The sequence below is a fragment of the Zalophus californianus genome, chromosome 6 (genome assembly GCF_009762305.2).
Source record: "Zalophus californianus isolate mZalCal1 chromosome 6, mZalCal1.pri.v2, whole genome shotgun sequence".
NCBI lineage: Eukaryota > Metazoa > Chordata > Mammalia > Carnivora > Otariidae > Zalophus > Zalophus californianus.
This window is the reverse complement of record NC_045600.1, coordinates 106414183-106429016: the sequence shown is the minus strand read 5'-3', so window position 1 is coordinate 106429016 and position 14834 is coordinate 106414183. Positions and strand designations below refer to the sequence as shown.

General features: G+C 43.3%; 1 protein-coding gene across 1 annotated transcript in view; it reads right to left on the bottom strand.

The window, feature by feature from the left end:
- MAP2K1 (mitogen-activated protein kinase kinase 1) overlaps positions 1-14591 on the bottom strand; it is a 79184-nt gene extending 64593 nt beyond the window's left edge. The window contains exon 1 of the mRNA XM_027569794.1: positions 14457-14591. Within this exon, the coding sequence (XP_027425595.1) occupies positions 14457-14536 (80 nt within the window). The 5' untranslated portion in view covers positions 14537-14591. The remainder of the gene's footprint in view (positions 1-14456) is intronic.
- Between the last annotated feature and the right edge of the window lie 243 nt (positions 14592-14834).

Genomic DNA, 14834 nt, shown 5'->3' with positions numbered 1-14834 from the left:
CCTCTACCATTTTATATAATCTTTGGACAGTCATGTGGGAAAAACATGGACGTTCGAGTAGGTCAGACCTGGGTTCTAAACTTAGTCCCACCACTTTCTAGCTGTGCAACCTTCCTCAAATTACTTAACTCCCCTGAACTTCATTTTCCTTATTTGTACAACAGAATATTAGGACCTGTCTTGCAGAATTTTAGTGCAAATTCAAGATAATGCATTTAAATAGGACAGACAGGCTCTCAATAAATGTTAGTTCTTTTTCCAGTCATGGTGTCCTTCAGGGATACAAGTTTCATGTCTTTGGACTTCATCCTACTGTTCCTCCCGGATCTAGGACCTGTACTTAATTATTGCCCCACAGATTAACAGCTGTGCTCCTACAGATGCCGCCCTTGTCTTTCAAGAATGCAACTTGCTCAGGAATTGATTCAGGTCCTCAGCTGTGGGCGGGCCAGTAAGCCAAGTCCTCTGCACCTCCGGAACTGCTGACTTCCGCTCACCCTGGGTACCCCCTCCACCTCACACCAACACTCAGGAATTCACAAAACTCTTCCCCATGACTGCATACCAAGCGACACTTTGTTCAATGCAACCAGAACACCTGTTGGTGGTTCTGGTACTTCCCTCCCTAGCTCTCCCCTTGACTTCCCCTAATATTTTATGGTTTCTTTATTTGGAAACGCTTTAGGATAACCTTTCATTTTGTAATTGCTCAGTGATTCAGAATACTCAGAAATAGAAATGCAACAAGCTACATTTATGGCTAACCCAGCATTAGTTATAGTTACCAAAATAAAACAAGGCAAAAGAGACTATGTTTTAGAAGGGACTGTTCCAATAAAATTTAAAAAATGTTGCCATCCCTAAATTTTTTTTAAAGACTGCATTTTTAAGTAATCTCTATACCCAACATGGGGCTCAAACCTATAAGCTCGAGGTCAAGAGCCGCATGCTCTACTGACTGAGGCAGCCAGGTGCTCCAGTCTCTACCTAAATTAATATTTGTTAAAAGCCTGGTCCAAGTGTTTCATTGGCCCATCCTCTAGTGACTGGAATCTTTCCACAGCACCAATGACCAAGTTTTATAGTGGACATAAATGAATGCCTAAAAGAAGCAGTATTAAGGGGCACCTGGGTGGCTCAGTCATTAAGCGTCTGCCTTCGGCTCGGGTCGTGATCCCAGGGTCCTGGGATCGAGCCCCGCATCGGGCTCCCTGCTCCGTGGGAAGCCTGCTTCTCCCTGTCTCACTCCCTCTGCTTGTGTTCCCTCTCTCACTGTGTCTCTCCCTGTCAAATAAATAAATAGAATCTTAAAAAAAAAAGCAGTATTAATTTTCTATTAATAATTATTAGAATGTTAAGCCGCTGCCTTCTTCCTGTTGGGGGCTGGGGGGAAGAAGCTGAAATACAGGCTGGCATTTTGGTAGGATTTCAATCTGGATTCCAGTAAAGCATCAGACAAAAGGTTTACAGTTGACTTGGAATTCTTGCTAACCTCTGAGGCCTCCCCCGACAGACTGTTCTGGAAGGACCGTTTACTGAAGGATGGTATGAAATCAAATTGGGTAAATAACTTTGACTCTGGACTCTCAAACGCAGTGACGGTTTTTAAAATTAACCTGGAAATATAAGTTACAACTCAATAAAGAAGGGACTATAATTATCCTGGATCCAGACAAACCTGTAAGTACAACAATATGATTGGCTAATCATGTCTTCTTACAACTTCCCATATTCCTAGATTTAACCTGAATCTGGAATCCACATAGATCATTCACTCAACTTATTGTTCTACTTTGTCTGAAAAGTAAATGCAAGTAAGAGCATTCGAGATTCTGAACCTTTCTTGGTAACAAACTCAAAATAGGTCAATTCCAGAAAGGCATTCATTTCAAGGGGACTTTTGTCTGTGGTTATTTTGAAAACCACTGCTTTTAAAACTGACATTATGAAGCTTAAAAATAGGCCCTCCTACTAAGGATCCTGGACTAAAATACCCTTTCCTCCCCTCCTTTCCTTATTCCCTTTTCACTCAAACACCTAAGAGAATGGTGATATAGAGGGGTGCCTTTTCAAGAGCTTCAGATTATTACTTGAAAAAATTCCGATTATTTCTTGAAAAAATTCAGATTATTAGTTTTAAAAAAATTTTTTAGGATACTGGATAAAGTTACCAAAATTTGGTGTTGGGTAAACTTGGTTGGAAAATTTTCCGACCAAGTATCCTAAATGAAAACATGTAATATATACACCATAAGAAAATCCAAGTCTGAAAACCAACTCCTCCATTCGAGTTGTGTGCGCTCCCAGCAAGTTTTTTCTCCTCTCTGGGTCTGGTTTCATCTCGCAAATGCAGGCAAGGGGGCTAAAGGCTCTGTAAGGTCCCGTCAAGCCCGAACAGGCTCTGCTTCTATTAAGCTAGGCAGCTGCTTCCTATTTTCATGGCTCTTTGGAAAAAGCAGAAATGTTCCTTGCCCAGAAGGTCCTTGGGAAGCATCATCATATTTAATAGTGTTCCCCTGGAACACAACTGCTATGGAGAGCAACGCAGGATGGCTATAAAATATAAAGGTGTTCAGAGGAAGAAATAAGTTATGTTTTAAAGATGACACTAGTAAATCTAGAAATGCATATACATTCAACCAAAAAATTACTAGATATAATGAGTGATTTTAACAAAGCTGCAGGATATAAACAATTCATACAAATCAAACCATGGTCAAGATGGAAAATAGAAATTAAAAAATGTTCAATCACAATGGCATCAAAAAAAAATGACATCAAAATGTTAAGTCTTTGAAATATTAACTCAGGACACAGAAGAATTATTCAGAAGAAACTATACCACCACAATAGGAGAGAGAAGAGACATTAATAAATGGAAAGGTACGCCAGGAAAGTTGTTAAGTTTTCATTAGGGACACCTGGCTGGCTCAGTTGGTAGAGCATGCCATGCTTGATCTCAGGATCATGACTTCAAGCTGGGTGTAGATTACTAAAAAATAAAATCTTTAAAAAAAGTTTTTTTTACATAAAGTTTTCGTTAACCCTACAAAATTGAAAAAAACTATCAAAACAACATAAGAGTTAAAAGGTAATTTTAGAAATACATCAAAATGCCTTAACAACCAAATTAAACCTGAAAATACAACAGATGGGTAGATAAATTGTATTTAATAAAGTCGTATACGATACTAGAACTCATTGTGAAGAACAATTAGACCCATTCCTCACACCAAACACATTAATAAATTCCAGCTGGGACAGAATTAACCAATAAGAGAAATGGCTGTAAGAAAAAGAAGCCACATACTCCCGTGAAATTGTGAAGATAGGTCTAAATACTACAGAAAAGTAGGGCTCTCCCATATAAAAGACATGCCTTTAAAGACAAAAAAAATAAAGATGTTTTTCTTAACACAACATAAAAGGAAAACCTCGCCAATGGGACAACGTAGTAGCCACATAATTGATAAAACTTTAAAATACAAAGCACACTGACCTCAACAAGCCACAAGACAAGCAATTGTGATTAATAAAAGACATGAATGAACAAATAAAATACAAAGCACATAAAAACTATTTAGACATACCTATTAAAAAATCACCAGAGAAGAAAAGTTTGCATGTGACTTTTTGAAACATCTAAGCGGGTACCACAAAGCCAGCCCACCTACCTCTCCAGCTTCATCTCCTCTGACCCCCACCCATGCACCGGCGCACTCAACTACTTGCTGGCTCCTCCAGGCATCCCAGGCTTTCCCACTTATGTGAAGTGGCTCATCCTGTGCTCTCTTCCTGCCATGCCCTGCTCCCCCCCATTCCCATGGAAATCCTAGCCATCCTTCAAGACCCAGCTCAAATGTCATCTCTTCCAAGAAGGCTCTCCTAATCTCCCCCACTGGAAGTCCTTCTTCCTCCTCTCAATGAGCTCTCACAGTACTTCCTTTGTACATCAGGGCACTTTTCTTACTCTGTAGCCATTTGTTTCCTTCCTGTGCCCCTGCAACCTCTGCCTGTCCTCATAAAATTTATGAGATTTTATAAAATCCCCGGAGACAAAGACAATCTTACTCATCTGCCTCCAGCTTCTAGCAAAGCAAATTACATTAAGCATTCAATAAATATTAGTTCAAACGGAATTGAGGAAATACAGAAAATAATCCCATTTCAAAAATACAGCCTTGCTAACACCTGAAGTAAAGCAGACTGACCTTCAAAGGAACCCTTTCCACCTATTAAACTATCAAAAATCACAGTGCTTTAAAAAAAAAAAAGAAAAAAAAACCTTTCTGCAGCTTGAGGAAACAGTTGAAATATAATTGGTTCCATCTTTTTTTGGAACATATTCTGTTAATACGTAACAACAGCAGCAACATGGTTCATTGCCTCTGATTTGGTGTATGAATTACTCTAAAAGCAGAACAAAACAAATTGGTTCAAAACATTTACCAGACTATCAGTACCTAACAAAAATCTGGGGGCGCCTGGGTGGCGCAGTCGGTTAAGTGCCCGACTCTTGGTTTCAGTTCAGGTCGTGATCTCAGGGTCTCAGGGTCTCAGGGCCATGAGATGGAACCCCAAGTCAGGCTCTGCACTTAAGATTCTCTCTCCCTCCGCTCGTCCTGCCCCCCACTGCACGTTCTCTCTCAAATAAATAACATCTTCCAAAAAAAAAAAAATCTGGAAGCCCCCAAATCAACAAAGTATCATTTATAAAGCCAGACTCTATCAAATCCTACTCTTCGGCCAAAAATAAATTACAAGCATGAGGATTATGTCCATGTGTAGAAGTTGGGGGAGGGGGCTGCACGGGGGAGGGGTACTTCATCAACTGATCACAGCCACGTATATAATGGAATGTCCAAAAAAAAGTTAAACTGGAAAGTTTAATGTCTGTAGTTTCTTTCTTTAAAAGGTGTTATTACATTCAAATTTTTTAAAGAGTTGTGCTTAAGCAGGCAAATATTCAAAGAAGGGGTGAGGGGAAAAGAGGTCACATTACCCTTCTCCACTTCTTAACCCCCTTGTAACCTCTTCTTAATCTGACTCCCTTGCTGACATCAAAGCAGGACACCCCTGGGAGCTACACTGAGAAATCGGAGTCAGGATCAGCTCTTTCAGTCTGTCCTGCACCAGAATCCAGAGAACACCTGCTGCTTTAAAACAAAACACCATTCATCCTGGGCAGAGTTAACTCAGCAAACAGGTATAGGAGCCTCCAAACAGCTCTCACAGGCCTTTGGGCAACAGAACCAGGACACAGGACATGAAGTAAAAACACAATCAAGCGGCAGTAAGACAGTAAGATGATTTTTCAGAATTGGCAGCTTCTGGAAGAAAACAAAATTGGGACCTTAAGCTTTCCTCTCAGGCTCAACCTCATTCTCCGGGTTTGTTTTCTCCACATGTGAGAAACATTCACCATTGCTTGACTTGTGTCTCCTGGGGAGGTGGTAGAAATACTACCAATTCATACGGAGGAAAGCTAGCAAAGAGGTTTTTTGTTGCTGGTCAGTTTGTTTTTGATTTGCTTTCTTTTTTTAAAGATCTTATTTATTTATCCAAGAGGAGGGAGGAGGAAAGGGAGGGGTAAAGAATCTCAAGCAGACTCTGCACTGAGCCCCACGTGGGGCCTGATCCCAGGACCCTGAGATCATGACCTGAGCCAAAACGAAGAGTCTGATGCTCCACCAACTGAGCCACCTAGGCGCCCCAGTTTCTTTGTTTAAACATTATTTTGGGGTGCCTGCGTGGCACAATCAGATATCTGATAGCTCTTGGTTTTAGCTGGGGTCTTGATATCTGGGGTGTGGGATCCAGCCCCACGACAGGCTCTGTGCTCAGCATGGAACATGCTTAAGACTCTCTCTACCACTCCCCACCCTCTTCAATCAATCAATCTTTTTAAAAAATAAATAAATAAGCATTACTTTGGTTTTGTCCAATCTACCAATAATGATTTACTGTATCAGCAATGTTATAAACCCAGGGGTCCAAAAAGGTATGGCCCCTAATCAAGTTAAGGGAAAAAAGACATATAAGGAACACTTAGTGAATAAGAAAGCATTATGATTTTTAAATGATACTGCATTTAATGTGATGTTAATTACACAACATAGACCAGAAGTACAAAAGGGGAAAGAGAAAATGTGAGTTCATAAGACTCAGGATGAATTTTGTTCTTTGGATACTCCTTAAATATTTACTATGAATTTTTCCAAACATACAGAAAAACTTTAAGAATAAGAGTGAAACTCATAAACTAACCAACTAAACAACTGAACAATTTGCCTAACTTGCTTTACCTACCATGTGTGTATGTGCATTTTTTTCTTGAACCATTTCAAAGTGAGTCTCATGCATCACCTATGAAGAACATTCTCCTACATAATAATACATTACAACTAAAAAATTAATAATTCTCTATTCAAATTTCCCAAATTGTCCCAAGAATGCATTTGGTCACTATTTCATTTTTGACTCCCAGTATCCACCTGAAGTTCATGCATTACATTTGGTTGGCATGTCTCTTTAGTCTGTTATTCTATTTATTTATTTATTTATTTATTTATTTATTTGAGAGAGAGTGAGAGAGCACAAGAGGGAGCAGGGTCAGAGGGAGAACCCAGACTCCCTGCCAAGCAGGGAGCCCAATGTGAGACTCGATCCCGGGACTCTGGGATCATGACCTGAGCAGAAGACAGTCACTCAACCGAGCCACCCAGGCACCTTTTTTTTTTTAAGTCTGTTATTCTAGAACCACACCACTTCCCCGCTTTTACCCCTGACACACTGACTTTCTAAAAAGACTAGGTCAGTTGTCATAAAGCATGTTCCACATCCTGGAGTTGTCTGATGGTTTCCCCCTGGTATCATTTGACTTGTTCCTCTGTCCCTGCATTTGTTGTAAACAGGAAGCTAGGTCTCAAGGCTTGATTAGATACAGATTTGGCTTAGATTTTAAAAGACAGGCAGCATATAAAATGTCCAAATTAACATGATTTATCAACATTTGGAATTTGGTATTAAGGGCAAAAGATAACAGCTTTCTGGGGTGCCTGGGTGGCTCAGTCAGTTAAGTGGCTGCCTTTGGCTCAGGTCATGATCCCAGAGTCCTGGGATCAAGCCCCGCAACAGGCTCCCTGCTCAGCAAGGGGTCTGCTTCTCCCCCTCCCTCTGCCTGCTGCTCCCCCTGCTTGTGTTCCCTCTCTTGCTATCTCTCTCTGTCAAATAAATAAATAAAATCTTTAAAAAAAAAAAACAAGAGGGTGCCTGGGTGGCTCAGTTGGTTAAGCGACTGCCTTCGGCTCAGGTCATGATCCTGGAGTCCCAGGATTGAGTCCCGCATCAGGCTCCCTGCTCAGCAGGGAGCCTGCTTCTCCCTCTGACCCTCTTCCCTCTCGTGCTATCTCTCATTCTCTCTCTCTCAAATAAATAAATAAAATCTTAAAAAATAATAATAAAATAAAATAAAATAAAAGATAACAGCTTTCTGAGAAGGAAGAAATCAAATGGCATCATTAACAACACTTCCCCTTTGAATAGCATTCCAGTAATCATAAAGTGCTTTCATATACATTATTTTGGATGATGCTCATCTGCCCACCTTCTTCACAGGTTTGTTACATTATCACCCTTACTTTACTAATAAGGAAAACCGAGGCTCAGTGAAGTTAAATGACATAGCCAAGATCAACAATTAAGAAGTAGTATAAGTCTTTTTTTTTTTTTAAGAAGTAGTATAAGTCTTGAAGACAAGTCCTAGAATAGCATGGAGTTACTCAGAAAACACTACATAATCTCAAGATTATGTATATGTATACATGGGAGATGAAATTCATGCTAGGTCTTGAAAGATGGGTAGCATTCACTCATTCCAGACACTCTGCTAGATGCTGGAGAAAGATCAGTACACAAGACAGTCTTGGTCCCTGCCCTCATAGAAGCTAAAGAGTGGTGGCAAATACAAAACAAAAATACAATCACATAGGAAAGCGGAGGAGGGCATTCCAGACAAAAGAAACCATGTCAGCAAAACCAGACAGAGGTAGGAAGCAGTATCCTGGGGTGAAGGCAGGACAGTAAAGGGGTCAGTGTGGACCACAACAGGTGAACTGGGATAGAGAAAAATCAAACTAGATAGGTAAGGCAGGGCCAATAGCTACTCTACTAAAGTAACCTCTCCCTTTCTTTCAAAGATGCATAAGTAAGTGAAACTAGAATGTTCTAAGCGTTTATGTTCAAACAAGGGCCCCCCACATCTCCTTGCCACAGGCGAAGTCATCTGTAGGAATCTGTTTGCCTTTTCTGTACCTGCTGCAACAATAGCAGGGGCATTCTTCCCAAGAACACAGGCTTCGGCTGGTCTGACTATTCACCTGAAGCTGTTCTCAAATGACAGCGCCAGTATTAATTATTGCAGCAACAAAGAGGTAGACACGTCCAAGTTCAAAACTACAAAATGAGTTAAAATCACTTGAAAGGCTCCTAGTTATCATGGTACACAACCCAGAAAAGGCCATCAGAGACCCCTGAAAAGCACATCAACCTGTCTTAACCCTTCCATCCCCTTCTTGAAGGGCCTTCACATCCTAATAGACATGTGTCCCTTACAAGCCTGGCAGAAGTGCTGATGCTAGGAACTATGCTCTGAATGCAACCATTAAGTCAGTCTGAGTGTTTTAGGGTTACGGTGAGACAGTTCAAAAGCCAAAATCTGTGGATGCCACCAAGGCCAAGCAACACACCCTCCCGTTTATTCAGCACTTTATGGCCTTCAAAGCACTTTTACATGAGTTACCTTGTTTAATCTTCCCAATACTCTTTCAGGGTAGGAATGCTTCATTTCCTCAGCAGGTGTCTTCTGAAGAACTGACACTGTTCTACTCACTGACCAAGGAACAAAGCCAAGCCCCCACCTTCATGAAGCTTACACATTTGTGGGGTAGGGGCAGCAGATCAACACACACAGTGCACTATTAGTTAGTGGTAAGTGCTGTGAAGAAAGACGGGGCACAAGGAAGGGGCAGAGACAGGGAGTGCTATGTTACAGATAGAGTGATCAAGGATGACCTCCGTGAAGAGACATTTGTGTAGAGAGAGGTCTGAAGGAAGTGAGGAAGGACATTTTTTAGAAGAGCTTCCAGGTAGACGGAATGGCAAATGCAAAAGCTCTGAGATGGGAATGTGCCCCACCCACTGCAGACCGACACCAGAGCACAGTGGGGTGGAGTGCAGGTGTAAGGGGGGGCAGGGGAAGAAAACAAAGGACCTGATAGGGTGGGACCCTATAGGCCATTAAGGTCAAGATTCTGTAAGGCCCCTTGTACTGAACAGATAAAAAAACAAAAAGTCAGGAAGTACAAAGGACTTGCCTTGAAGTTAACAAAAAAGTGAGGTTTTGGGAACTGCCCTGTGCTGGGATTTCTTCTCAGGGCTCAAGCTTCTCATGGAGATTAAAAGTGTTCTTGGGGCGCCTGGGTGGCTCAGTTGGTTAAGCGACTGCCTTCGGCTCAGGTCATGATCCTGGAGTCCTGGGATAGAGCCCCGAGTTTGGCTCCCCACAGGGAACCTGCTTCTCCCTCCCCACCCCACCCCTACTCATGCTCTCTTTTTTTCTCTCAAATAAATAAATAAAATATATTTTTTTAAAAAAGTAAAGATAGGGCACCTGGGTGGTTCAGATGGTTAAGTGTCTGCCTTCGGCTCAGGTCATGATCCCAGGGTCCTGGGATCGAGTCCTGCATCAGGCTCCCTGCTCCTTGGGAGCCTGCTTCTCCCTCTGCCTCTCTCTCTCTTTCTCTCTCTCTCATGAATAAATAAAAATAAATAAAAATAAATAAATAAATAAAATTTTAAAAAAGATAAACTGGAAGAAAAGTTGGGGGTGGTCATTGCTTCTGTTCAAATATTCCTGGTTCTCCTCCTTCCAAGAAGCCCCCCCTTCCTTTGAAGGTCAGCATGGCCATGTGATTTGCTTCATCCAATGAAATGGGAGCAAAAGTGACCTGTGTCACTTCTGGACAAAAACTTTAGGAGCCAGAATGTGGTTCACAAGATGCCCTTCTCACATGAGCATATTTCAGAGATGGTACCTCCAGAAGCCTGGATCCCTAATGGAATCCAATGAACAGAGACTCCCACTGACCTGAAAGTATATTGAACTACTGATTTTTTGGTTGTTTGTAATCTCAACATAACCAAATCTATCCCAACTGAGGCATATTTACAGCACAACAGTAATTTTTATAAAATTTGAATATATTTAGGGTGTACAACATGAGATTTGATATACATACAGGGAAATGATTACTACAGTCAAGTTAATTAACAAACATATCTATTTCCTTACATAGTTACCATTTTTTGGTGTATGTGAGCACTTGAAATCTACTATCTTAGCAAATTTCCAGTGTTCAATACAGTATTATTAACTATATGTACATTAAATCTCTAGACTTATTCATCCTATATTAACTACAACTTTGTACCCTTTGACCAGCACCCCACCTCCCCACCCCTGGTAACCACCTATCTACTCTCTGCTTCTATTTATTCCCCACCCTTTTTTTAGATTTCACATATAAGTGAGATCATGCAGTATTTTTTTTCTTCTGTGTCTGGCTTATTTCATTTAATATAATGTCTTCCAGGTTCACCCGTGTTGTCACAAATGGCAGGATCTCCTTTCTTAAGGCAGAATAACAGCACAATCACATTCAGCATTGTCCGCACAGAAACCCACAAAACCATACCATCCGCCTCCCAAAGGTACACATACCCAACAAATGGGTGGAACTATAAGACCATATATTAAATACCCTAGAGTGGGTGAGTGAATGCCTGTGAAAGAAAAGGAAATTGGCAGGGGGAAATAACAGCAAAGGGGAAAATAAATGAAAAAGTACAAAAAGATTTGTTAAACACCCTGTGCAAATATTAGAAATTTAAGTCACTCACCGATTTACTCAAACATTTTTGCACTCATTATGTGCCAGCTACTGTATTCCAAGGACTAAAAGGCAGCCCTAACCTTACAGTTTATGGTGTACAGAAAAAACAGATATTTAAAATATCCTAGGGGTGCCTGGGTGGCTCAGTCATTGGGCATCTGCCCTCAGCTCGGGTCATGATCCTGGGGTCCTGGGATCGAGCCCCACGTCGGGCTCCCTGCTCTGCAGGAAGCCCGCTTCTCCCTCTCCCACTTCCCCTGCTTGTGTTCCCTCTCTCACTGTGTCTCCGTCAAAAAATAAATAAAATCTTTAAAAATTAAAATAAAATATCCTAGTAAAAAATTAAAAACAGTGAATGAATGTCATTAAAAAAAAAATCAGGTGATGGGCACCTAGCTGGCTCAGTCAGTGGAGATGCGACTCTCTTGATCACAGGGTCATGAGTTTGGGCCCCACATTGGGTGTGGAACCTACTTTAAAAAAAAAAAATTTTTTTTTTTAAAAGACAGGCACTCTTAAGTGCCCTGTCTAAAAAAAAAAATCAGATGACATGGGAAAGTGACCTCCTTTAGAGATTAGGTGGTCTGTGAACACCTCGGAGGAAATGACATTTAGGTAGAGATGATGATTATTTCCTTCCTAGCTTGGGAAGAGGAAGGGATGATTCATTCTAGGCAAAAGGAACAGCATGTGCAAGGGCCTGGAGGGAGTACAGACCATCCCAAGGAGGAAGTGAAAGAGGACTAGTATGGTGGAAGAAAGGAGCGGCAGGAAATGTGGGCGGTGGGGGGGGCAGATCTCTGGGTCTCACAGCCCAAGAGGAGTCTGGATTTTATTCTAACTGCAATGGAACCATGAAAACATTTGAAATGGGAATGATATGATCTTATTTCCAATTTATTTCATGCTAACACTTAGTATCCTTGTAACATGCTCATGCATTTTTGCAAAATTTGCAAAAGAGGTACTTTTGCACTCTTTTTTCTTCAAGGACCCCAGCAACTTGCACAGACTTCAGGTCCCATGAAGGTCCCCAGCTCTATCTGAATGCACTAAGTGCTAAGTTAGAGGTAAATCCCAAAGTGCCAAGGAGCCACAGAGAAGCAACCTTGCCAAGTTAGTAGCAAGAAATCCTTAACGTCAATGGATTTTTTTTCCTTCTTTAGTTTACATTACATGATAATGTTCACATCTGTGCCCTGGTCTAATCACAGAAATCACGAGAACAACAGCCTTACTTGAGAAACACTCTCAAAGGTGAAAGATGAAGATGTGTGCAGCTTTCCTCCCCTTAGTGCCAGGAAATGTAGGGGAACAGTCCCTGTTTGTCTCAGGCAGTCTACACAAAGATGCCTCCTATTGTAACACAGTAATGAGTCATGGAGGTAGATGCAGGTGGCACAAAAAACTAAGCAATCGCGGGGATTCACTTATCCAGAAGCAAAGGCACCTTAACATACATATCCACCACCACGAATGGAAATTACCTTCCAGTTTCCTTCAGCTTTCTCAACATTGACCCAGTAACAAAGGCACCAGCAGCTAACATTTATGGAAGGTTGACTATGTATTAGCTCATTTAACCTTCAAGACTACCCTAAGTAGGTTCTATCATTAGCTCCATTTTAACTAAACCTAACTAAGCCACAGCTCCTAGATAAGACTGATACTTGTCCCAGGTCACAAAACCACAAAGTAACAGAACCAGGATTCAAACTTAGCCTGACTCCAGAGTTAACCTCCTAATCACTGTTGAGAATCTCCCAGTCCCACCAAACTTTTCTGCCACCAACTCCAGAGTAGTTTATTCTTTTCCTGCTTGCATTTTTTCTTTTTTTAAAGATTTATTTATGTATTTTAGAGAGAGAGCACGAGCAGGAGCAGAGAGAGAGAAAAATCCTCAAGCAGACTCCTCATTGAGCTCGACTCAGGGCCTGATCCCAGGACCCTGGTATCATGACCCGAGCTGAAACCAAGAGTCGGACACTTAACTGTGCCACCCAGGCACCCCTGTATTTTTTAATGAGACTCCTCCCATTTGCAAGAATACAGATGTGGTGCCACAATTAACAAGAGAATGACAACAGGTACTTCCACTCAGTACCTACCTCCAAATCAAACAGGAGCAGGATGGTCAGGCCACAACATTCAACCAGCCACTGAAGTCAAAACTTGTCCTGCCCTGTGCTGGGGGGATGTCAATCTGTTTTAAAGGGGTAAAATTCTGTACAGTAAGTCTGAAGGACTGTCTGCATAGAATCTGACCTGTACAAGTCAATATTATACAAAAGAGACATTATAGTATTGAAGAGCATCTGTTGGGAGCAGGCCTGAGGAAACTAGCTGAGTTCACACCATAGGTCCTCCACTGGCCTGTGATCATTACAGGGATGGACAGAGTCACCAAGCCAGCAGGTCCCCAGGCTATTAAAATCTAAAGAAAGAAAGGAAGGTTATAGAAATCACCAAAGGGCATACGGTTCAGGCCTACTCCCCTCATTTCATCAGCTGGCTTCCATACATCTCCAGTGTGCATGTAAAGATTAAGAATCTTTTCTGATTAATTCTCCAGCTAGCCGGGTCTCTCTCCCTCACAGTGGTGTTGTCCCTTACTCAGGACGCAAAAAGAGTTGTGGGAGTTCGGAAACACCCCCACTAAACAGCCTCCTCCCTGTTTAATGAGATACAGTGCTGGTTTGTGAGCAACACTGGAAGCTGCAGAGATGGAGCACCTTCTGGTGCTCTTCATGGCTATGCGTGTTCATGTCTCAGGTCAGTTTAGGGCTCAGGGTAAAGTATGGCAAGTTAGGAGAGTCACTGGTGAGGAGCGATTTGTTAATGAATGAAGAGTCAGATGAAGAAGAGGAAAGCAGCTCCCTTGGGGACAAGATAGTTTCCAGGAAGAAGGCCAAGGGCCTGGAGCCCCCGAAGCCGGCAAGGGAAAAGCTACGGGGATGTCGGTGTATACACGCCCCTGCCAGCCAGCCAGTGACCACAACAAGGCGGCACTCCCGGCCCACAGGTGTCAAGCACAAAGGTGAGGACGTGGCTTGCTCGTCCCAACTCCACACTCCATACCCTGAGCCGGCCTCAAAAAAGCAGATGCGATCTTAATTCTTTCCAGGACATTTGCTCCCTTCTCCCCTTCACAGGCCAGGATCCCAGAAGATCTGGGGAAAACAGCTCGGGAGGGGCGGGGGATGAACCAGTGTTCATCTTTGAGGGGGAGAAAGTGAATGGCCAGTGGCCAAGGATGACTGCAAGGGTCGGGAGAGGGGGAAAATCGGGACCCGTTGGGTCCACTGACTGGTCTGAGTCAGGGGTACAATCTGTGCTTAGTCACCGATACCTCGGCGGCCGGGAGTTCCTGGCCCCTGCCAGCCTGAGACGTACGTGACGAACCCGAGCGGAGCCCCGCGCGCCGCGCACACCCGACTCGGCTCCTACACCCCAGCAGGGGCCTCCGCAGCCCGGCCCGGCGCTCGCCGCCCACCCCAGACTTACTCCGCCGAGCTAGTCCCGTTAACCGCGGAGCCGTCGGGAGCCGGGTTCAGCTGGATGGGCGTCGGCTTCTTCTTGGGCATTTTGGACCCGGGAAGGCGCTTCTAACTCCGAGCGGAGGGCGGCCCCTCTCTTGCTTCCTCCCTCCGAGCTGCCCCACGCCCGCCGCGCAGGGCCAAGTAGGGACCGCGGGCCCCGAGGCTGCCTTCGGGGGGCGCGCCCCGCGTGGTCCCGTCAGCGTCGAGGGGCCGCTGGCGGTCTCGGGGGACCCCCGCCCCGCTCGCCCGGGGCTCGACTTGGCGCGCAGGGAATCGAGGGGCTTCCCCGCCGGTACAGCTCGGCAGCCCGGGATCCCCTCCCTCTTTGACTCCCTCAGTCAAC